Source organism: Cricetulus griseus (genome assembly GCF_003668045.3).
Source record: "Cricetulus griseus strain 17A/GY chromosome 1 unlocalized genomic scaffold, alternate assembly CriGri-PICRH-1.0 chr1_1, whole genome shotgun sequence".
Lineage (NCBI taxonomy): Eukaryota > Metazoa > Chordata > Mammalia > Rodentia > Cricetidae > Cricetulus > Cricetulus griseus.
The window spans coordinates 1237065-1261837 of record NW_023276807.1 but is presented as its reverse complement, the minus strand read 5'-3'; the positions used below and the strand labels follow the sequence as shown (position 1 = coordinate 1261837).

The following is a 24773-nucleotide window of genomic DNA, read 5'->3' as shown; positions in this document are numbered from 1 at the left end:
GATCTTCCTGTCTCTCTGCCCCTGGATTACAGGTGTGTACCGTAATCCCTGGCTTCTTTATGTGGCCCAAAGTTCTGAGGCCCAAAATCAGGTCCTCATGCTTAAACAGCATTGCCCCAGACATCCCTTCAGCTTCCATTGTAGTTCTGTTGTTGTCGTTGTAAAATAGCAGCAGCATAGGTACGACAGGCCTGATTGTGAAAGCGACCACCATCTGTTTCCCGAAGCTGAAACTACCCCTGGACAGCAGCTGTGCATTCCCATCCTTCCAGTTGCAGGTAACCCACACTCTTCATGTCTGTACGACTCTAGCTACCTCATGTGTGGTATCATAGGTTCTTTTGTGTGGCTCATCTCTTTGAGTGTGTTTTGGGGGTTCATCCATTGTGTGGCATGTATCAGAATTTCATTCTTTATATCACTGAATATTATTGGTTGTGTGGTTTTAATTACAATGTGAGAAAAAAAAGCAGCAGAGTGTAAATCTGGACCCAGAGATGATGATGATGGGACACATCCTGTCTGAACTAGACAGCTGTTTAGATACCAGACCGGAGGCTTGGGGAGATGGCCTGGTGAGTAGAGTACTGGCTGTGTGTGTATTAGCTACTTTCTGTTGCTGTGATAAAAAGTTATGTCCAGGAGAAACTTAAAAAAGAATGTTTGTTTTGGCTTGCAGTTCTAGAGGGTTAGAGTCCGTAGTGGAAGGGGACACAGGCCGGAAGCTGGCGGGTCATGTTTCACAGGAAACAGCAAGTGAGCTGGAAGTGGGGCCAGGCTAGTCATTGTCAAATCACCCCAGTATTGTGCTTCCTACACCAAGGTTCCAAATGTCATAAGAGTTCCATTACCTCCCTGAAGAGTGCCACCAGCTGGGGACCAAGTGTTCAAATACATGAGCCTGTAGGGGCCATTTTTCTTTCAAACTGCCACACTGTGTAAATATGAGGACCATGTCTTCAATCCCCATCACCCACATAACAACTGGGCACGACAGTGTGTGCCTGTCATCATAGTGTGGGGGAATGAGAAGACAGGTGGCTCCCTTGAGCTCTCTGGCAGGCAGTCTAGCCACAGCAGTGGCTTCCAGGCTCAGTGAAAGTGATAAAGAGGACACCCAGTATTGACCTCTGGACTCCTCCTGGGTGTGGCCTGCAAGCCTAATCACAAGCCACACCCCCACACACCCCCACACACCATACACATACCACACACACAAATACCACACATACCATGCATATATATACATACCACACACACACACACACACACACACACACACACACCATACACACATATACCCACATGCCACACATATACCACACACACAAACACCACACACACACACACCACACCATACACAAATACACCCACATGCCACATATACCACACACATACACACACACCATACACACACATACCACACACACTCACACACCCCAAACATACCATAAACACACAAACACCACACATACTCACACACCACACACATACCACACACAAACGCCACACACACACACCACACCATACACACACACCACACACCCACATACTACACACATACCATACACACAAATGCCACACACACACACCACACCATACACACACCACACACCCACATACCACACACATACCATACACACACAAATGCCACACACACCACACCATACACACATACCACACATCCACAAACCACACACATACCATACACACACAAACACCACACATACTCATACACCACACACAAATGCCACACACACATACTACACCATACACACACACCACACACCCACATACCACACACATACCATACACACACAAACACCACACATACTTACACACCACACACCCACACACCACACCATACACATACATACCACATATACACACACAAACACCACACACACACCACACCATACACACACACACACACCACCATACACACACACCATCACACACACACACACACCACCCACATACCACACACACATAAACACTACACACACCCACACACCACACACATACCACACACACACAAACACACACCACACCATACACACCCACACACCACACACACACCACACACACACCACACATACACACACATCACACACACACACACCACACACACACCACACCAAACACGCACACACATACCACACCACATCACGCACATGCACACCGTAAGCCCCCCCAACTACTCCTGACTGAAGGAAAGCATGGTGGGTAGGTACCCTGTGGCAATGGTATCTGATTATTATTCCAAGTGTTAGAGAATTGACACAAAAAGAAGCGAAGTTGGTAGTACTGAGAGGCTGTGATAGCTTTAAAATCCCAGCCATGAAACTATTTTAAAAATCAGTGCTGAGCATTATTGTCAAAAATTCAAAGCTAGGGAGAAAGCAGTCTTGTTAGAAATCTAGCAGAAGTCCAATTACTCTGTTTTTTAGATTGTCATGGCTTTCAACTCTCAAGGCATGCTTGGGCATGATAATGTTCTTTCTTCCAAAAAGCCTTTTGCTTGTCTGACATCTAGCCACGCCTTCACAGAGGGATGGCGGCTGTCTGAGCTGGACCGTGGAGACATGAGTGCATGTCACAATGTGTAAAGCGGTAGTGATGCTACTGAAGGCATGTTTCCCGTGGCTCTGGCTGAGGGTTCAATCTTGTCTAATGAGGTGAAAATAACGTAGTTGATAGCATGTGGCAGTCTGCCTTCTATCTTGCAAGGAGCTGTTCCTAGCCCAGCTATTATTTGGACTGCTATTGTTTGTGCATATGTAGATGCTCTGTTGCCAAGGATATCTGATTTGCTCTTTAGCTTTTGGACACCACCCCCATGTCAGAGAAGTTGGAGTGGAGATGGGCTGGGCCTGACTTCTTTCACCCTCTCTCATCTCCTTTTTCTCTGTTTGTTGCTTTGACACAGGCAACGGCCAGTGCTTGGATTCCATAACCTCTCTAAAGCCCCAGGCTGAGAAGGCACGTAGGCTGCCAACTGAGACGAGATCTAGGGCTTCTGCTGACCTGCATTTCCTTTCTGTGAACCCTCTCTTGCAGGTACTGTCTGCAGGAAGGTGACCACACAGGAAATAGAAACGAAAGTGCTAACAAAATTTAATGAGCACTAGTTCTTCCCAGACAGCTCTCTGCAGAAACAGCACCTGGGTCAGCTCTGAGAGAACAGCCACCCTTGAGGTTGGGTTTACAGGTTTGGGGCCTGAGAAGTCTCTTAACCAGCAGCCACCAGACAGTTTACTGTGGTAAAGCAGTAAATACCCATGCCTCAAGGCAGGGCTTTCTGGGAAGGAAATTTGGCAACAGACTGAGCTGCCATCGGCCCACCTCAGATGCCAGCTCTCGAATGGCACCATATGCGGCCTGCACTGAGGTCAAGCATAGCTTTCCATCCCTGTCAGCACAGCCTCCTGTCTCCACCTCCTCCTCCCCCTGCTCCGTGTTTCTTCTTGCTATTTTTCAAAGTGGAAAGACTCTGCAGGGAGGGGAAGTCCCTTAGCATTTTGCATATTGAGGTGCTCAGCAGAACTGTCTGGCATCCTGTTTGTATATAGCAGTTTTAATTCGCTCTCTAATAGGTCATTTGGCTTTACCAGCAGTCTTAAACTTGATAATACTTGCATCAGCAGTGAGGTGCAGGCCAGACGTCCAAAAGTGCAACCCTGAGTGATTACTTGCAGGTTTTATAGCCTCCATTCCCTTGCTCTGTTTGTCACCTCCCTAGGTGAGGCCAGGCTATAAACAGACCTCTTGTACACTGCAGCAGAGACCTGCAGGTGGTTGGGGAGCAGAATGACAGGGAAGTCCCTCTTCTCTTCATGCAAGGAAAGCTATCCTTGTCAGTAGAGGTGGGGACTCCAGCTCTGTTGGATAGCATGAAGCACTTTGATATTGTTTGCCTGGATGAACAAGAAGCAGGAGTGGCATGTTGACAGGGTGAAGAGTTGTAGCTGTCCTTGATGAGCACATGGCCTTTTGCACTTTCCTTATGAAGGCTCCTGTTGATAGGACTCGCTACTCCCATGCTCTGTCCTTGGCCTTGTGCCTTGGCTGAGGTGCCCAGGCTTTCTGTGAGAACATCATGTTCCACCCCCACCCCGGCCCCACTATTATTAGCTATTGTTATTGACTCTCACACCACTGATCACTGCAGTTTGAGGTTGCAGATTAAAAGTAGCCTGGCTGCCCAGAGTTAGGGCTGTATTTGAAGATGACTCAAATATGACAGACCCTTGCAAACCAATGCCATTTATTCCGAAGATGTTACTGTTCCAGTCTTTAGAAGTATTGCAACTCCATGTGGACAGAGTGTGGCTGTAAAGATTCCTAGCCAACCTCTTTTTCTCCTTTCAAGGAGACTGGGTTTTGTTTGTTTGTTTCTGGAATGAGCTAATGGAGATTGTTGTCAGGGAGTGACAGGAATAATCAGAGTGTGCTATCGTTTGGGTGTGGGATGTCCCCCAGATTCCTATATGTCTTGGTCTTCCAGCTGTGGTGCTATTGGGAGGAAATAGAGCCTTCAGAAGGGTCATTGGGGATGCACCCTTAGTGAGGATTTGGGGATCCTGGTCCCTTCTTGCCTCTCCTTCACTTCCTGGATGACTTGGAGTAAAAATTTCTCTGCCACACAATCAGATGTGGTGTAGTGGGCTACCACAGGCCAGAGCATTGAGGCCACAGGACCTCTGAAACGAGCTAAATAAGCTTTTCAGCCTTTTAAGTTGCATTGTATCACAGCAGCGGGAAACTGAGTAATTGTAACTTAGCATTTCTTCCTGTTGTCACTATTGGGCGTCTTCATAAAATATCATTCTGTTTAAAAGTGGAAATGTTGTGACAGAGACTAACTCCACAGTCATTGGTGGGGAAGCGTTAAAACCTTGTTTACTGAAGAACCTTCTAGGTCCTTTTCAGAGGGATTTTTCCATGCTGGGGATCTCACTCAGCCTCCCACACTCCAGGTACTCTGCATCACTGAGCTTCCACCCTGAAGAAGTTTCCATTTTCTCTTTCTTGGGGAAGGGGTGTGTCTGTGTATAGGAATATGAGTTGCCCTGGGGTGAATAGGCATAGCCTATGTGGCTATTTTAAGTAGACGGAGGCTTTAGCTCTTGGATGTGCTTGCTTCCCACCTCTTTGCCTTCTCATTCCCCTGGCACTTGCTCTCATAGAAGTATTCTTGTTTGTATGCAGTCAGAAGACAAGGGGGAGAGAGGAAGACTTGAGGGCTGCCCCCTTGGCAGAAACTCAGAATCACTTCTTAGGTTTGAGGAATTTTAACAAATAGAACTTTGAAAACAAGTGCTTGTGATCCTAATTGTGAAATAGATTAGTAAAATATTTTCAAAATTGATTATATTTTTAGTCTATTAATATATTTCTTTAGAAATTTTCATTACATTTGTTATGAGCATGGCTGTGGCATGCGTGTATGGAGGTCAGAGGACAACTTGCTTGAGTGTGTTCTCTCCTTCTACCACGTGGATCCTAGGGATTGAACTCCGGTCATCAAGTTTGGTGCTTGCTGCAAGCTCCCTTGTCTACCTTGCCGTCTCACCTACCCTGGTGTTAATACATTTCTGTTTATGACCTAGCATCTTTTTTCTTGAGACAAGATCTCATCCCTGGCTTGACTTAAATTTTTCTGTGTTGCAGAGGATGATTTAACTTCTGCTCTCCCTGCCTCTACATCTCAAATGATGGGTTTTCAGGACTATATCACTGTGCTGGGCTTCTCCAGTGCTGAAGGTTAATGCTTAGGTAGGCACCTGAGCTTCATCCCCAGCCTTACTGCCTAACATTTCAAGCCTGTATCTGTAGGCCTTTTTCTTGGAGAATGCTTCAGAAATTTACCACTGTTAAAAGTTATTTTTAATTAGGATCTCCCAGGGGTTGTGACTGTAGCTTTTACATCATTTGATTCTCACTCTTGGCCTGTGTGCCAGCTTTCCTCTTGTTAGGGAAATGCTGGCCTCAAACAGCTTATGAGAAGGAAGAATCAGAGCATTCAGCCCATGGCCACTTGGGTCTGTGTGCGTGGGCAGAGCATCATGATCAGGCAGCACACAGTGGAGGAGGTTCTCAATCTCATGGCAGGAAGCAAAGAGGGAGGAAGGGACTGAGGAGCCCGCTAGCCTTCAAAGGCACACCCCCAGTGGCCCCCAGTGACCTGCTTCCTTTATTTAGTCCCCACCTCCTAATGTTTCCAGAACCTCTCACAGAACATCACTAGCTGAGAATCAAGTATCTAAGAGTCCACAGTGTAGTAACAGTTCCAACATCTTCACAAGTTCAAGTTCAGAGACTCAGATCCCAACTTCCCATTCCACAGGAGAGGAACAGAACAGCAAGGAGGCAGCCAAAGGAAGAGATAACACAGCAGGCAAACATTAAATTCCATAGTTCCAAGAGCATGTGGTGTGACTTGAGCTCCGGCAGATTTATGTAGCCTGTTCCTGTGATGCTCTTGCCGTGTGCAAACAACATGGCTGTTCCCTTGGCCCCATGTGTGGCTTTCTTTAGCAGACATTGTACACTCCTAGCATCTCCAGTATCCCAGGATCTCCATTGCAGCCTAGGTTATACCTTTGCAGCTTCATCCATTGCCCTCCTAAGGATTGCTTGTAGGGATTATGACCCTGCCACACACCGCTCAGCCTCTCAGACCTTTGAAATCTGGTCTGAAGCCTCCATGACCCTGCAGTCCTTGGATTCTATGTGCCTGCAAGTCCAGCATCATGAGATGGGCTCCAAAGTTGGCTACTCTTTTGAGCAGTAGGTGGACCCTTTGGATCACAGCCCCTGACCTCTGAGTGAGAGTAGCTAAGCATGGTCAGTTGATTCCTGGGTTAACAACTTCATAAGTGGCCCTGTACTACCAGGATGCTTTGGCCACTCTGTCTTCTCAGAGGAAGGTGCTTGAAATGAATATATACATTTACACCCTTGAGGCCATGATGGGAAGGCACAGATCAGTTCTAAGATGCCTTTGAGGCTTCTTTCTAATGACATTATTCTCCAGAAACAATGTGCTCTTAACTCCAGTATTTTTCTGGAAGGGAAGAAGAGTTGGGCCAGGCTCTCACTGTGTATCCCAGTGTGGTGGTTTGAAAGAAAATGGCCCCTAAAGGGAATGGCACCACTAGGAGGTGTGGCCTTGTTGAAGTAGGTGTGGCCTTGTTAGAGGAAGTGTGTCACTGGAGGCAGGCTTTGAGGTCTCATATATGCTCAAACCACAACCAGTGTTTTAGATCACTTGCTGTTGCCTGTAAGTCAAGATGTAAGAACTCTCCGTTCCGTCTCCAGTACCATGTCTGTCTGCATGCTGCTTTGGTTTCTGCCATGATGATAATGAACTAAACCTCTAAACTGTAAGCCACCACACAAATGTTTTCCTTTATAAGAGTTACCCGTGGTCAGTGTGTCTCTTCACAGCAACAGAAACCCTAATTTAGACACCTAGGCTGCCATGAAATTCACTATGTAGCCCAGGCTGTCCTCAAACTCATAGAAATCTTCCTGCCTCAGCCTCTGAAGTACTTGGATTACGAGGATGAGCCACCATGCCCAACTCCTTACCTGAAACTTTATACTGACTTTCATGGCCAAACTACAAACTTTTGACCCGTCTTTTAGCTTCTAATTCTGACTATAACCTTGTTGAGAAGCATCCTGAGCTTTTTGTACCTGCTTTTTCAAACACTTCCAAATGCCCTCTTCCCCAAGACAGTCCCACAGGCTTCCGAACCACAGTATGAATCCCACAAGTGGGCTCCCCCGTCTCCAGTGTCAACTTCTGTGTTGAGATTTTTGTTTGCTGTTTTTTAATTGTCACTGCAATCCAGTACCTGACAGGAACAACTTGTGGGAGGAATTGATGATGATGATGATGATGATGATGATGATTGTTATTATTGGTTCATAGTTCAGAGGTTCAGTGTGCAGTATTTGGCTTTGTTGACTCTGGGCCATGGAGAGGCAGAGTGTTATGGCAGCAGAGGAGTGTCGCTGAGATTGCCCACCACATGGTGGTCAGGAATCAGAGTGAAGCAAGAGGCCAGGGACCGTGAATAGTCTTCAGAGGCACAAGTCCAGTAACCTACATCTTCCTGTTAGCCCCCGAATTCTTGATGTCTCCAGGACCCCCCCGAAATGGTACCACCAACTCAGGACTAAGTATTGTGGGGCATTTCCTAGTCAGGCCATAACGGCCCTGAAGTAAGTGAACACTTGGCTGTGAGCACACACATATAGCCAAAAGGTGGGATTTTCTCCCAAGATGGCATTCTTGAATACAGATTTGTTGTTATACTCAAGAGCATTTTCACTGCTTCATGGTCACAGCATTCTGGCTAGTAAGCTGGCCTGGAACTAGGAGCTCTTAAATTTACCTCAGTGTTAGTGATCCTAGCCTGCCTTGTTTCTTATCTTTAAAGTACAAATAATTAAGTCCAGCTCTGGTTCTCATCACAACAATTTTTTGAAGGGTTAATGAGCTGGGATTTGTAAGATACTTTTAGATCCTTAGATGAAAGGTGTTATTTAACCTCAGCAAAGCTTTGTATTGAGAGTTCCTTCCCAAGGAGCACACAGTGCTTGTCACACTGTCTTCAGTTATCCTGTTATCTGCCTTCCCATGGAGGGAGGGAAGGAGGGAGGTGGGTAAGAGTTCTGATTAAGTATCAGATGGTACCATTACTATTACTTTTATCTGTAAACAGGGCAATTGTGTGAAAGTAGAAGTTTATCAAACAGTATGAAAGACAAACACTGGGGAAACTTCAAAGTAGCATGCGTTTAATGTTCTGTAGCACACCCCCTTCATTGTGGGCTTCAGAAATCTAATCACACGTGGAGAAACCAGCACAACCTTAGCTGCCCTCTCAGGCTAATACGCTAGTTTGTATATAGTTGTATCAAATGTAGCAAACAGGTTAGCTTAACTTATGGGTACCAATACCAACTCAAATTGTACGGACCTTACATGGTGTATGTTCCCTCGCTCCTTCCCTCCCTGCCTCCTTCCCTCCTTCCCTCCCTCAGTGCTGGGGATTGAACCCAGAAACTCATATATTCTAGGTAAGCTGCTCAACCACTAAGCTCCATCCTCTATCCCATCACATACTTTAAATTCCCACTCTCAACTTTAAAACTGAGTTTCTCTTATTGAAGTCAGGTTATCTAAGTCCATCCAGCATGAGAAGTTCATTTTCTTAGAAAAGGGATTTTTGGACCAGCCAGTAAAAGCCTGGCCTGAGTCCAGTCTTGCCACAAAAGCCTGATGGCCTGAGTCCAGTCTCTGAAACCCACATAGGAGAGAACTGGCTCCCATGTTATCATTGTCCTCTGACCAACACTCGGCTCTGGCACAAGCACACCAACCCCTCCAACCAGCACGTCACCCCCCTCCACCAGCACACACTCACACAACACTAACAATAAATAATTAAACCCTTATATTTATCACTGTGTGTATGTATGTCAGGTGTCGCAGAGTCAGCTCTGGGAGTTGATTCTCTTCTCCCCTTTTCTAGGTTCTGGGGATTGAACCAGTGGGGTCAGGTTTTAAGCATCAGGTGCCACCACCAGCTGAGTCAGCTCACCCTCCAATAAATAGACGTTGTTTTCAAAAGAGGGATCTTTGAGGACTGTGAGACTGCTTTGTCTGAGACTGAAGAAGGCAGGAAGCCTAGCAGGTTCATTCTCCTGGGGCAGTCCCTTCTTTAGTTCTGTATCTAGAGGTCACAGACATGAGAGACTCCTCTCCATCTTCCTCCACTCTGAGATTTCCAGTCTCATTTTTGCAAGCTCTTTGCATTTGGAGTTCTTTCTGGTGTTTGATGGTTATGCTACCAAGCTGGGAGGAAAGAGGTGAAGGTCCAAGATGGATGCCAGGAAAAAATGGCCATAGTTAGCCCTTCAGTCCTGAATTTGTTTTCTTTTAGTGTATACCGCTACGCTGTTACCAGAGATCAATACTTCCCTCTGTGCTCACTAGAGGAAACAGACATGTACAGACTAAAGATGGTGGGCTCCACAGACCATGTGAGCCTGGGACAGCAGGATGCTTGGAATGGTTTGTTTTCTGAGACAGGGTGATATGTACTCAGACTCATTCCAAACCCGCAGTCTCCTACGTCTCCTTCCCCAGTGCTAGAATACAAATGTGTGCATCACCAGGCTGGCTAGGAGGATTCAATTCTAACTTTGAATTCTCTTTCAGGGAGCCCTTTTGTTTGTTTGTTGTTTTTTTCCAGACAGTTTGTCTTTGTAGCCCTGTCTGTCCTGGCACTCGCTCTGTAGACCAGGCTGGCCTTGAACTCTCACAGAGATCCACCTGCCTCTGCCTCCCGAGTGCTGGCATTAAAGGTGACCACCACCACCACCCCACTTTACTTTTTTGGGGGGGGGTTGTGACAGGGTCTCTCTATGTAGCCCTGGCTGTCCTGGACCTCAGTATGTAGACCAGGCTCACAGAGATCCACCTGCTTCTGCTTTCCAAGTGCTAGCATTAAAGTCACAAACCCTTGGTTTTGACCTTAAGCCATTTCATCCCAGTTGTTCTCAATTTTGTCTTTACTTGGTGACAGAAAAGTTCAATTTTCTTTTATTACATCTGTAATGGAAATTTAAAATAGATGATAGAGCTGGGGGTATGGTGCAGTTGTAGAGTGAGTGGCTTCCCTGGCATGTGTGAGGATCTAGGTATAGTCCCATTTGAAAAGGTCAGGCATGGGAAAATGTGCTTGCAATTCCAGTGCTGGGGAGCAGAGACAGGCAGATCCCTGGGGCATTTTGCCCAGCCATTCTAGCCCAGTCTTCAAACCAAAGGTCCTCGTGAGACCATGTCTCAGGAAATAGAAATAAACTGATGCTCTCTGAGGAACCACAGCTGAGCTGAGATTGTCTTTATGGCCTCCATATTCATGTGTGTGTGTGTGTGTGTGTGTGTGTGTGTGTGTGTGTGTGTGTGTGTGTGTGCACATGTACTCACACACACACCTGCACACACATACCACCCATGAACACACATTAAAGAATTTTTGTAGTTTTTAGACAGGATCTCACTATGTTGCCTTGGCTGGCCTGGAGCTCCCCGTGTTGACCGGGCTGGTTTCAGACTCACAGACATTCACCTGCCTCTGTCTCCCTAGTGCTGGTATTAAAGACATGTGCCATGTCGCCCTGCAAGAATTTAGTTTTGTACCGATTCTTTGAGTACAGTGCAGGATAGCAGTGTGTACATCCTGGTGTTCAAATGCCCCCCAGACCTAGGTATTGCATCTTCTCCGTAGATTATCCACGTCCATCCTTCTTGTTGGCCAGGGAGAACACAAAATTGGAAGTCTTAAATTCCATTCTCTGGGGGCTGGAGAGATGGCTCAGAGGTTAAGCACACCGGCTGCTCATCCAGAGGCCCTGAGTTCAATTCCCAGCAACCACAGGGTGGCTCACAACCAGTCCATAATGCAACCCAGTGCCCTCTTCTGGTGTGCAGGCATGCATGCAGACAGAACATTGAATATATAGTAAATATATAAATCTAAATTTTTTTTAAATTCCATTTTCAGCCCTTACCACAGTCAGTAGTTTTGTGTGGCAGCTTGTTATATTCCTTTATAATACATTCTGAAAGCTCTGCCTTCCACAGTCGCAGAGATGTGCGTGTGTCAGAGAAGTGCTGTGCGGAGAGAATGGCTGAGGCTTCAGAATCCCTGGGGGAGTTGTTATAAGACAGTAGGAGAAAAACTCAGCATGATTTAAACTCTTCGACTAGGTTTTTTTAATTTAAAATTTCCCGTCAGATCTGTTCTTTTCTAAATAACAGAACACTTTATTCTTCCAAAGAGCAGTTGAGGTTTGTTGTTGTTATTGTTTTCTGCTGCTTTTGAACTTGTAGTTTAAGCCTTTTCTTCTCTCTCCATTTTTCATTTATGTAGCTAATTCAATAGAGAATTTTAGTTGATTTATACTTATGTTCACCCAAAATTTAATTTTTTTTTTCAGCTGGTCTCCAGTCACCTGACCAATAAGCCAGATTCAGGGAAAGGGATCACTGTGCAAGCCATGTATGTGTTGACTTTTGGCGGTCAGGCTAGGCCTTCGAGAGACCTCTCTTAAGGGGAGCTGCCCACAGCGAGGGATTAAATGGCTCAAATTGTAGTTAGGCTTCTTTCGGGGAGTCTCTGTTTTCCACCTCACATGACAGGAAGAGAGATTTCTTCACTCTCACTAGGTCCTGCTACCAAACTGGAACCCTTTCCCCCTGGGAATTGAGGAACCAATAACAGGGCTGTGAACCCCATCACCTTCTGTGTGCCAGTGACCACAGCCTTTCCCCAGCCTCACACTGAGCAGGAAGATGAGGGCTCAGTGTAACTTCTACTTCTTGGGGTTGTGAGGATGCACCAGCCAGTCACGGTGCCGCTCAATAAATGTTGGCTTTTGCAGTCTTTATTGGTATTGTTGTCATTACTAATGCAGTTTATGGTTCACTTTCATCTTTTAGCACATGGGTGTCAGGACACTGTTTTAAAAATCTCTTTTTATGATAAATGTGAGCTCATAAAAATTTAAATTGACAAGTGAGCACCTTCATAATGTCAAAAAAGTGACAACTTTTTACAAACAAATTACAAGGGCATGCTTGTAATTCACAACAAAGGGTTCATTTCCCTGGTATGTGAAGACTAACAGTTCAATAAAAAAAAAAAAAAAAAAAAAAGGATGACTGTAAAGCTCTTTTGTTGTGACATGCTTATGCTACAGAGTTCATGTCTAATACATAATCACAACCCATCAGGAGACTGGAGACACTGTAGCTGGAGTTACAGACAGCCATGTCCTGGGGAAGTCACGTGGAAGTAGCCCCCTCTCAGAACTGCTCAGGCACCCTCCTGTGCCTGCTTACCCAGGTTTCCGTCCTTATTGTCTCCACACCCTGAGCATTCTCTCTGTCCCTCACTCCTGCAGCTTTCCATCTGCTCTAGCCTTCCCACGGCTGCTTTTTCAGCTGAGATGACCTTCTGTGCACAGGCTAATCTCCCCGAGATGCACTTTCCTCGGCCTGCTCAGAGGCCTTCAGTGTTTCCTCTGGCTAGCAGGAGGTCTAACTTGTGAACCTGACCTGGGCAGGGTTGAGGGGGGCTCTGCCATCTATTCTTCCCTCCTAAGTCTTTCTCACTGTGACTCTCAGGACTCCGCCAACATCTCAACTGCCTGTCCCTGCTCACCGTGCTCATTTCTGCCTTTGAGCCCTGTACCCTGTCTTGTACATGCCCCAAGGTTGCTTTGCTTGCACCCAGACCTCATTGCCCAGTGTTTCCTCAGGCCCCACTGCATTTCTGAGGCCAGAATATCTGACAGGATCGATCTCCTTAAAGTGGGAAAGGTTTTTGTTGGCTGCTGTTTCAGAGAATGACAGTCACCGTGTTGGTGCAGTCATGGTGGTATTCATGGCTGCTGGAATGTGGGATGGAACTTCTTCACATCACAGGCCAGAAAGCAGAGTGACCAGAGCTAGAAGCTGGGCTGCAGCCTTCAGAGGCCGCCCTGCTCACCCACCTCTGCCAGCCAAGCCCTGGCTCCGAATGGCGGCAGCCTTCCAGAATGGTGCCACCAGCTGGGAAGTAGTGTTCCAAAACATGATTTGGGGGTTATGTGTTTTACATCCAGAGATAGCAGTACCTGTACACTCATCACACGTTTGCCATTTGCTGTAGAGGTTAGTTTGTTTTTTTGGCTTTTGGTTTTGTGTTGTGGAGACAGGAACTCACCCTGTTGCCCAGACTTCTGAGTGCTGGGATTCCAGGCGCTCCCCTGCATCCTGGCTCCAGGTGGACATTTTCACTGAAGTAGAGAATGCATATCTACATGCACATGGAAACATGTCCAGATCTGGAGGAGAGCACCCAGGAACTTTGCATAAGATCACAGCCACAGCCTCCACATTCCTTTCTTCTCATCTGCTTTCTGGATCCTAAGACTTGGGAGACAGAGCCATGCCATGTGTGTCTGCATAGCAGTGTCCATCATCAGTGCTGAGTGGTACCCTACATCATGAACTGAGCCAAGGGCTGGAGAGGTGGCTCAGAGGTTAGGAGCATCGACTGCTCTTCCAGAGGTCCTGAGTTCAAGTCCCAGCACCCACATGGTGGCTCCCAACCATCTATAATGAGATCTGGTGCCCTCTTCTGGTGTGCAGGAATACAGGCAGGCAAAAGGCTGTATACATAATAAATAAATCTTGAGGGGGCAAGGGAGGAGGGAAGGGAGAGGGAACTGGGATTGACATGTAAAACAATCTTGTTTCTAATTTAAATTAAAAAATGGAAAAAAAAAACTGAGCCAAGAGCAGAATCTAGTTCTGGTAGACAGGAAACAGAGCAAAGGCTGGCAATCTGTAAGTTTCCATTACTGGCTAGGCTCTTTCTTGACAACCAATTAGAATTGAGATATGCTTCCCACTCCCAGCTTAATAAGAGGTAATACATTTTTTGGTAAGTCCTCTTCAGGGTTTTCTTGATAGTAATTTATAAATTAATTTCAGCCTACACATGGACATACCATCTTTTTCTTCCTCCATGAACTTGTAGGCACAGGGACAGCTCTATAGCATGAGTTTTTGTTGCCATTTTGCCCATCAAATATTTATTGGTCCCATATAGACTACTAGACACTGTTATAGAATATGGTAGGATTCAGTTCCTCCTTCCACAAGGTTTATATTCTGATGAGTCACTAGAAATAATTGATAGCACTAACAGCAAGGCTTCACACTAAAAATATAACAATGACTAAAGAGTAAAATAACTGAGAAATTGCTGCAAAATCATCTGTTCCAAAGTCTTTGCAGGCATTCAAAGAGAACAGGAACACAGAAGTAGGAAAGGCCATAAAGAAGGTTAGCCTGAGCTAGAGACTTCGTCATGCAAAATCCATTTGATAAGATGTTATCAAAACAAGCATGAGAGAAGGCAGGAATTTAGGAAAGTAAAATAAATGCAAGATGTAGAGTAGAAAGATTTTAGAAGCATCATAAGAAACTCCTGATTCTCAGTAACAGTTTACAATTTACAGGCATTTTTTTTCTTGTCTGTCTTACTGGGTCTCTGCCCATTATGATTTTTTAGCCTATATGGGTTGGTGCAGTGAGTGGTGTCAGTGAACCCATTGTCTTCTCAGCCTGCATTGGCATTGTAGAGTGTAAGAATTTATGTTTCTTCTCCTCCTAATATTCTAAATACTTCACTGAAATCACATCTAGCTAACTGTGTTACCACCATGTTCTCTGTTTGCATTCATCAACCTGAATGTTGTGAGGCTTTTCCTGGGAAGATCACGTGTCTGGGGGTTCTGCACCAGGAAAAGCATAGTCGTAGGTGGTCACTTCCAGCTCCATGCTGTGATGCCTCCTTTACTTGGGACTGTGGACACAGAAATGAGGTAGAGGACCCAGAGGCCACCAATCCTTCCTGAGCAACTAGTAGGACATAAGCACCCCTGTCCACCCCTTCTTTTGTCCCTCCTTTTGCCTCTTGGTTATTATGTATTTTCTGTGCCTTTTAGAGGGCTTCAGTTTGCAAAGCTGTAAATCTGTCAGTCTTGTTTATATGGTTTTCACTTCAAATTAATGTTCAGCAAAGGGATTAGCAGATAACTATTTCAACCTGAGTTTCTTTACAAGAAGAGTAGATATGGTTTGCACAGGCTGCTTGAGCCAGGAAGCAGAGTTAATTGTGTAGTCAGTGCAGGAGAGAGCTGGTCTCCTTTAGAAAGACAAGACAGTGCAACTCACAGCCTCCACATAGATCTTTGGGGTCAAATTGATGTCGTGTTGAAGAATCAATATTTACTGGACTTTGTAAAGTTAGCTTTTAATGAACCTCAGACATTTTTCTGGGCCACTAATTGCAGGAAAAAGAAAGGTGGCAGTGTCTGGAGTTCATGGGTGAGGGGGCTGGTTTAAAAGTAAGTGAAGAGACAGTTGCCAGTATGCAGAGCATCATTCCACCCTTGGATTCTATTCAGCATTGTTGGGTACTTGTATTGAAAGGCTGCTTGGAGCTGGGGTATAGCTTGAAGGTGGAGCATAGGCAGAGACCCTTAATGTGAACCCCAGGACCAAAAAGAGAGAGAGAGAGAGGGAGGGAAGGAGAGAGAGAGAAAAGGAGGATTTCTTGGATTCTTTCCAACTGTAAACATAGCAGTTCTTGCCTCCTAGCTGAAGGTTAGATACTTCTTCCATCCCAGTACTTCCCAGCCTGACCTTGCTTAGCTTCTGAGATTAGATTGGGTATGTCCAGCAGGGTGGTATGGCCACAGACTGCTCTTTGGCAGCCCATCCTCAGTTCCCTGGATGAATTCCAGTGACGTTCCAGGTTCTGCTTTCTGAATGTATCTTCACCAGGTCAGGTCCTTCCCTCCCACTGATGGCTCTTGAAAGTACTCAGAATGGAAGAGTGCAGGATGGAACATTTCCTGGAGGATGCTGGCCTGCATCCCCATCCAATTAAAGGGCCTTTATAAGCATCCAGTGTTCCTCTGGTGGTGCTGCATGCTTGAGATAGAGTGCCTCTTACGGATCGTCCCCATCATGTGTGTGGCACTGAGCTTCATCTTCTGCTTGTGTTGTCAGTGCTTCTAGTAAGTGCTGTTGACAAGGTAGAGGAATGTGCCCTATGGACTTTCATGTCGCCCTACAAAAATCCAATACTAATGGGTCTTACTTGGTCAGTAACTGAGTTTAGAATCATTTTCTCAGGTCCTGTGTGTCTGATTGCAGCCCCAGGATGTTTATTACAAGCTCTTGTTCATGTTTGCTCAGTAGATACATCTTGGCTATGACTTTGCAGCTCTCCTTTCTAGTGAATTTTCTCAGGGGAGACTTCAGGATTAATGAGAAGGAAGAACCGGCTGTTCCTTCTCACTCCACCCCCATCCCTCCTCTCTAGGATCATTATTCAGAATAAACACTAAGACAAGAAACATGGGGGGAGAAGTTGGAATTGTAGTGCGGTGTTTAAAGGCAGACAGGACAGTGAACGTTCACATCTCTAGCTCTCTTTGGATTTTCCTTTGCAGAAGTTTGAGAACTTCTACTTTGGTTCCCTGAAGCTCAATTCCATTCACATCTCCCAGAGGTTCACAGTGGACAGTTTCGGAAACTATGCCTCCTGCGGACAGGTGGACTTCTCCTGAAGTGGGTATGGAAAGCACCAGACATGGAATGTCTTCCTAAGGTGGTGAAGAAGGGCTTCATTTCAGTCCCTGGGGTGTGGGGTGGGAATTTGGAGGCCCTGCTGGTAAGTTTTTTTGTCAGCTTGATACAAGCTATAGTCATCTGGGAAGAGGGAACTTCAGTGGCGAAAAGGTGGCTGTGAGATTGGCCTGTAGGGGCATTTTCTTGATGTGGGAGGGCCCAGCCCACTGCAAGTGGTGTCACCCCTAGGCAGGCAGTCCTAGGGTGTGGAAGAAACCATGGCAAAGGGGCTGGAAAGATGGCTCAGTGGTTAAGAGCACTGACTGCTCTTTCAGAGGACCCGGGTTCAATTTCCAGCACCCACATGCAGCTAACAGCTGTCTGTAACTCCAAGATCTGACACCCTCACACAGACATACATGCAGGCAAAACACAATGTACATAGAATAAATAAATTAAAAGAAAATTAAACCATAGCAAGCAAGCCATGAGGAACAAGACAGTAAGCCAAGCCTTTTGTTCCCAAGTTGGTTTTGGTCGTGGTCTTTGTCTTAGCAGTAGGAAGTAAGTTTAGGGCAGATGCTGATTGTCCTAGATGGTCCCCTCCGAATTTCCCACTCCATGTTGCCTTTGGTCCTCCACGGTCCCACCATGTCTGCCAAGATGCTTGTGGGTACAAGGAGAGCTTGAGCCCATCAACCTTTGGCTTGTTCTGTTTTGTGTGTTAGGAAGAAATATAAAAAAAAATGTAAAATTTATTACCTTGGCCATTTTAGGTGTAAGGTTTGGTTTATTAAATACACGTGTAACATTGTGCTGCTGTTACCACCACCCATAACTTTTACTGTAACTTCAGGTAGTTTTCTCATTCCCTCCAACCCCTGGCAACCATTTCAGTTTCTGCCCATGATTGTCATAGCTGAGTACCTCATGTAAGCAGAAGCACACAGTGTTTGTCCTAGCATAATGTCCTCAGAATTCACCATGTCATATCATGTAACAGCCCTGCCTTTCTTTTTAAGGATGAATACTATTCCATTGTATGTATGCCACATTTGGTTACCCATCCGTCCACAACTGACCCTTAGGTTGTGTCCACACCCTGATAACTTCGAATAGAACTGTCCAGACCTGGGTGTACAGATGTGCCTCCCACACCCTGTTTTTCATTTTCTTCACTAGCCAGAGACTTATCTTTAGCAGTTACGATTAAATCTGTGTTGCTTGATCTGTTCATTTTTATTCTAAAATTAGTTCCTAGAAGTATTATTTGGGCTACCTCAGTTGGTATACCTCAACCTCAGTTGGTAGAGTACTTGACTAGCTTTCACAAAACTGGGTTAGATACCAGCACCATATATAACAGTGTACAGTGGCCCAAGCCTGCAGTCCCAGCATTTGGGAAGAGGCGGATCAGAAGTTCAAGGTCATCCTTGGCTACCAGCTCCTTGCTCCCAAAACAAATAACAAGCTCCAAGGGACTGGAGTCCTGGGTCTCTGGCTAAGAGCACTGGCTGTTCTTCTAGAGTACATGGGTTTCATTCCTAGCACCCACATGGAGACCACAAGCATCTGTAACTCCAGTTCCAGGGGATCCAATGCCCTCTTTGGGCCTCCACAGATACCAGGGATGTAAATGGTGCCTAGACATACATTCAGGCAAAACACCCATACACATAAAGTAAAAATAAACTAACATTAAAACCTAAACAGGCAACAAAATTGTTAGAGTCCTGTTCTGCCACAGCTCACGTCACCCTCCCGAACCCCCACTGGAGTCGTGATGGCTCTTTTCTGTTTCCTCCTCAGAAGAACAGCAGAGAACTGTGACCAGCTGCAGCATCAGGAGCCTGGAAAATGTGGCGGCAGCAGGCACTCCGGCCTCCAGCTGACTGGCAGAGGGGGGAGCTCCAGCCTCCACTCCTCCCTCCTGCTCCTCCCTCCTCCTCCTCATCCCTTTCTATCTTGTTCTTCACTCCTTACCCTCATGACCCCTCCTTTCTGTGAAATCTGCTCCTGAGTTCTGTGTTAAGATCACTGTGCTGTGGAGATTGGCTTCTCTGTGAGGTGGGACAGGCCATCCACAAATAAATTAGATTTCCAAGTTACTGTGTTCTCTTTAATATGGCCAGGCAGTCGTGGTCTATGTGCAGTTGTCACTGGGTTGGGGCTATAGGCTTTAGTACTTACTGCTTTAGCTGTTCGTTTACCAAGGACTCGCTTGTCAGTGCACCGGGGGCCATTTGCCCAAAGCTGGTGATAGTCAGGTTTTCTGTCTCTCCTCCTCAGGGTGTTACACAGCACATGGCCCTATTCCTCCCCCCTCCCCCCCAGCTGAGGACTGAACCCAGAGCCTTATGCTTGCTAGGCAAGCACTCTACCACTGAGCTAAATCCCCAACCCTCCACACAACTCCCCAGAGTATCTCTCCCCAGCTGTTGGGTAGCCTTGTCCACTAGAGTGCAGGTACCATCTTTTTGAGTGTTGGGGATTAATGACATGCTTGTAGGAATCTTTAAGAGTTTTGTTTTGAAAAAAAAGTTTTGTTTTAGATATTGCAGTGTGATATGTCAGATATTCCAATCTTAATAGAACTAGGAATTCTATTATCACATCTCAGGGTCCCTGCCCCCTACACATGTAAGCAGAGACCATATTAGCTGAGTTCTAAAGTACAGAGGGGAGTTCTCCAGAGGTGATACCCGGTGATGGCCATGTAAAGACTAATGGAGTATATGTGTAGATTTTTGTCTTTTGTGGTATTTTGTATACTGGTAGATATTAGTAGAGTTTATTAAAAAATTATCTTTTGTTTTTATTTTTTGAGATAGTGTCTCTATATAGCCCTGGCTGGCTGGCTGGCCTGGAATTCTATATGTAGACCAAGCTGGCCTTAAACTCATAGAAATCCTTTTGCCTCTGCCTCCCAAGTTCTGGGATTAAAGGCGTGCCCACTACGCCTGGCCAAATTTGAGAAATTTTTTTTTTTTTTTTTTACAAACAGTAATCGCCAATATTAACAGAACACACTTGTCATGTATTTTCACATTGACTCAGCCTTCACAGCAATCCACTGGACTTGCATTATTAGTATCCCTAGTTTTCAAATTGAGGATTAACAGTATTAAGAAAACTAGAGCTAGAGAGATGGTTCAGTGATTAAGAGTACTTACTGTTGTTCTAGAGGACTTGGATTTGGTTTCTAGTACTCCTGTCCGGTACCTCCCAACTGCCTGTAACTCCAGCTTCAGGAGATACAATGCCCTCTTCTGGCTTCTGTGAGCAAGTGCACACATGTCACACAGACACACACACACACACACGCACGCCCCCCCCCACACACACATATTTTAAAGGTTTAAAAATTTCGCCTGAGGCCTTTGGTCTCAAAGCATAGTTTTGGATTACCAGGAATCCCCAAAAATCTAGGAGGGGTTTGTGAGATCCAGACTAACTTTGTAAAAGTAGCAAGGTAGTTTTTGCCTTTTTACCGTCCAAGAGGCCATTGATACAATGGTGTCACCCTGGTAGTTAAATGCAGGGTATACTTGTGTTTTGTGTTTTCTAGGGTATTAGAATCCATTATGGAGGCTGGAGAGATGGTTCAGCGATAAAGAGCACTGGCTGCTCTTCCAGAGGTCCAGTTCAATTCCCATCAACCATATGGTGGCTCATAATCATCTATAATAGGATCTAATGCCCTCTTCTGGCATACATGCACAGCACTCATACATAAAATATAAATTTTAAAAAAAAAGTCATTGTGTGTTTTTAGAGGTTAACTAACCCATTTTGTCCTAGGTGTTTCTGGGTTCTTACCAGTGATTTTCTTTTCCACCTGCTATTAGGAACTGTGTGCTGCCCACACCCCAGTACTTCCGTGTTACTGTTTTTAGAGACAAACTCTAGAGAGGCAGTTAAGTGAAAATGAGGCCATGAGGGTGGACCCAAGTCCCACTGGCCAGGAGCCCTTAAGAGGAAATTGGGACTCAGTTATGAAGACACAGGACTAGCACTCACCCAGAGGAAGAACCTGTGAAGACCCCGTGAGAAGGTGGTAATCTACAAGCCAGGAACAGTCATCTCTGGAGAGACCAAACCCCAACACTTTGATCTTGAACTTCTGGCCTCAGGAACTATGAAAATAAACTGGCTATGGAGGCCTTTGGTCTGTGGCACTTTGTTATGGCAGCCTTCACAGACAGCTGCTGGGCCCCAGGCTCACAGGCTACCTGTCTTCCTTTGAAACAGACATTAAAGGGATTTGTAAAAATAGAAAACAATACCACTTTCTCCCCCCTCCCCCAGAATTGGGAGGGATTTCTGATTCTCTTATAATACATTATTGTTCTGTTTATATGAAAGGGGAATTTTGTTTTTTAAAAGTATACTATTAGTTTTGTTTTCAAGTATACTGAATGTCAATGTGGAGACGTTTGTTGTACACAGACTGAAGTTCTTGCATGTCCTCAGTAATTCTTGGATTGTAAAAGACTTCTGAGACTAGAAGGTTAAAACCTGATGTTGCTGTGCTGTCTTTCCCATGGGGTCTTGTAGATGAGACTGCTAGAGCTTCCTCCTTTCCCCAAGGTCGCATGACTAAAAGCTTAGTCACTAACTGGTGGCCTTGTTAGGAGTGAGTGGAACACTGGGAAGTGGGGTCCTTGTGGAAGCAAGCTAGGCCATTTGAAGGAAGTGTTCTTAAAGAAGATATTGGGCCCCCAGTCTCTGTTTTCTCTTGGCTTTCCAGCCTCTATGAGATGAGCAGGCTCCCTCAGCCCTTCTTGCTGCAAGGCTGACACCAAACCAAAGCAGCAGGGACCCTCCAAAAGCACAAACACTATTTTAGAAGTTCTCTCAGGTGTTTTGTCACAGTAACGTAAAGCTAAATGACACAAGATCATCTGGGGGAGTGTTTTGAAGCCCTGGAAATCACATTACATAAGAACTCTACCACTGGTCTGCATCCCCCGCCCATAAACCAAAAACCAGATGAGCTCTTACCAGCTAGTAATAGCTCATACTACTTTCAACATGTAGAGATCTACATCATTTTTCATGTCTGTATAGTAGTTTTTTGTAGATACTTGTTTTGTTTGAGATGGACTCTTGCTGTATTACCCAGGTAGATCTTAAATTCCCTGCGCCAAAGTGACCCTCCTGTTTCTGCCTCCCAAATTCTGGAACTACAGATGCATACCACCAGTCCAGCTGCTGATACAGTTTTAAGTTTAACAAGTTGATTATTGTTAATAGTTTATTATTCAGGTTCTCTAGAGGAACAGATATATCTATATATGTATCTATGTCTATATATCTATATCTATTTATGGAAATTTATTAGAATGGCTGATAGTCTGTGATCTAGCTAATCCAACAGTGGCTGTCTACCAGTGGAAAGTCGAAGAATCCAGTAGTTCAGTCACAAGGCTGGATGTCTCAGCTGGTCTTCAGTACACACCAGAGTCCCAGAGAAGTAGGCTCTGATGCCAGTAAAGGAGTGAACTTGCCAGGAGCAGTGAGGGTAAGCAGGCAAAGAGTAAGAGCTTCCTTCTTCCATGTTCTTTAAGTAGGCTGCCAGCAGAGGGTGTGGCCCAGATTAAAGGTGGTTTTACCACCTCAAAAGATTGAGATTAAAAATTAGTCTTCCCACTTTAAATGGTTTAATTAAAATGACCCCTCACAGGTGTACCCAGCCACTTGGATTTTAGTTTATTCCAGATGTAGTTAAGTTGACAACCAAGTATTGCAATCACAAACAGATATGAATTGGTTTCTAGATATGGTTGTTATGAAAAATTTCCAAGTGAGTACCTTTCTGCAATTATCTTTTTGAACTTAATAGCATCTGGAAATGAGAATGATGTTTTTTAAGGCACAGATTTGACATTTTTATTAGAAAATTAAGATGCTCCATTTTGTATTGCCAAATATAAAATGTCACAGAAAAAAATGTAAAAGACATGCACACACAGTTTAACAGATTTGTTTAGCACCATTTCATATTTGGGGCCTGTGGTTTAGAGAGACTGACCTGCCAATAATTCTCTAGAAGAAACTCCTTTTTCTTCTTTATAAACAAGGTTATCAGTTGTCTTGCACAACTCTTAGATCTACCATCTAAAAACTTGTACTCTTCCTCCTAAATAGCTTTGTCTTCCACTTTAGCTCCGTATCTTGGGCTGTGGTGCTGCAGGAGGCAGGTCCCCTTGGATGAACAGCTCATGTGTGGAAACATTCTGATCTTCATGGGTCTGAAGGCAGCTATGAGTTCCTGAAGGTCATCCGGTTTGCCTTTATACTCCTTGTTAAGCAGTTCTGGTATCTGAACCACTAGAACCCTTGGTGCATCTGGGCTATCTACTAAGTGCTTTGGAGGCAGGCATGTAGACAACTTTACTGAAAGACTAGGACTGAGGACCATGTGCCTCAGTTGGTAGACTGCTCGCCTAGCATGCATGAAGCCCTGGCTTCAATCCCTAGCACCACATGAACCAGGAAGCACCTGGGATGTGGAGACAGGAGTATCAGAAGTTGAAAGGTCACCCTCAAGCTACATCACAAGTTGGAAGCCAGCCCGGGCTATTGGAGACCCCGTCTGAAATAAAAAGACCAAGATTAAGAAGATGGGGGAAAGATGGCAAGATTAGGTAAATCTTCAGAACAATGGATGATCATAACCTCTTTCTGACCTGAGGGACAGACTGCTTTGTTTTTTAAAAGCCTGGGATAATTTTGCTCAAGTTTCACAGCCATTGTATGATATGTGTAGCATTAACATTAATTCTAGATAGAAACTGGGACCCTCGGTTCCCTCCAGTCCGTATGACAAGCTAATTTCTTTACCCTGAAGCACCATTGTACCACCTGGGAGGGCTCTGCATTCATTGTGGGATGCAGGCTTCAGTATCTCGAGCTTGCAGCAGCACCAAAGGAAATCCAAGAAACACAAAGGAGAACTATTGTTTTGTGTTTTCCCCAGGGTGCCCCCCAGCCCAGACCACTGAGGCATGCAACACTCAGGCCTTCCAGGCCCAGTGTAACAGTAAACCTCATAACCTGTGTTTTTTTCCTACTGATTGAGATCACGTTCACATTCTTCCATTGTCTTTAATTTTTTATTTTAACCTTACAGCAGCCAAATCTGTTTTTTTTTTAATTTTATAAAAACACATTCTAGGGCTTGGGGCCCAAAAGTTCAATATGTTTTCTCCTGTCATGCTCTTCAATTTATTTTGTAATGTAAACCCCATTTCTACTCTGATCATGGGTCTGTGCCCAGCTGCCAGCCTTCCCAGCTGGTAAGTCAACACATGTCTACAGGCAATGACTGGGGTCACAGTTTTAATAAAAACCTAAACAACCTCCAACAAAACCAACCTCCTCCCACCTTGTCGCCTTCCCCGGTGGCTTATCAAACTCAACATGAAATCAAACCACAAGCAAATGGGCCTGTCTAGATTTGCAGAATCAAGGCAGATGAGATGGCTTGACAAGCGTCCTTTCGGGCTGCCCTGGGAAAAAATAACAAAACGGTGCCAGCCCCTAAACAGCT

General features: G+C 45.2%; 1 protein-coding gene across 3 annotated transcripts in view; it reads left to right on the top strand.

Annotated features, from left to right (window-relative positions):
* The window catches only part of Ascc1 (activating signal cointegrator 1 complex subunit 1), an 89173-nt gene extending 69847 nt beyond the window's left edge, over positions 1-19326 (top strand). For 2 of the 3 annotated variants that reach the window (XM_027388314.2, XM_027388313.2), the window contains exons 10-11: positions 17101-17222; positions 19028-19326. In XM_027388314.2, the coding sequence (XP_027244115.1) occupies positions 17101-17217 (117 nt within the window). In that variant the 3' untranslated portion in view covers positions 17218-17222; positions 19028-19326. Of the gene's footprint in view, positions 1-17100; positions 17259-19027 lie in introns of all 3 variants that reach the window. The other variant, XM_027388315.2, reaches the window with a different exon arrangement.
* The last annotated feature ends 5447 nt before the right edge of the window (positions 19327-24773 follow it).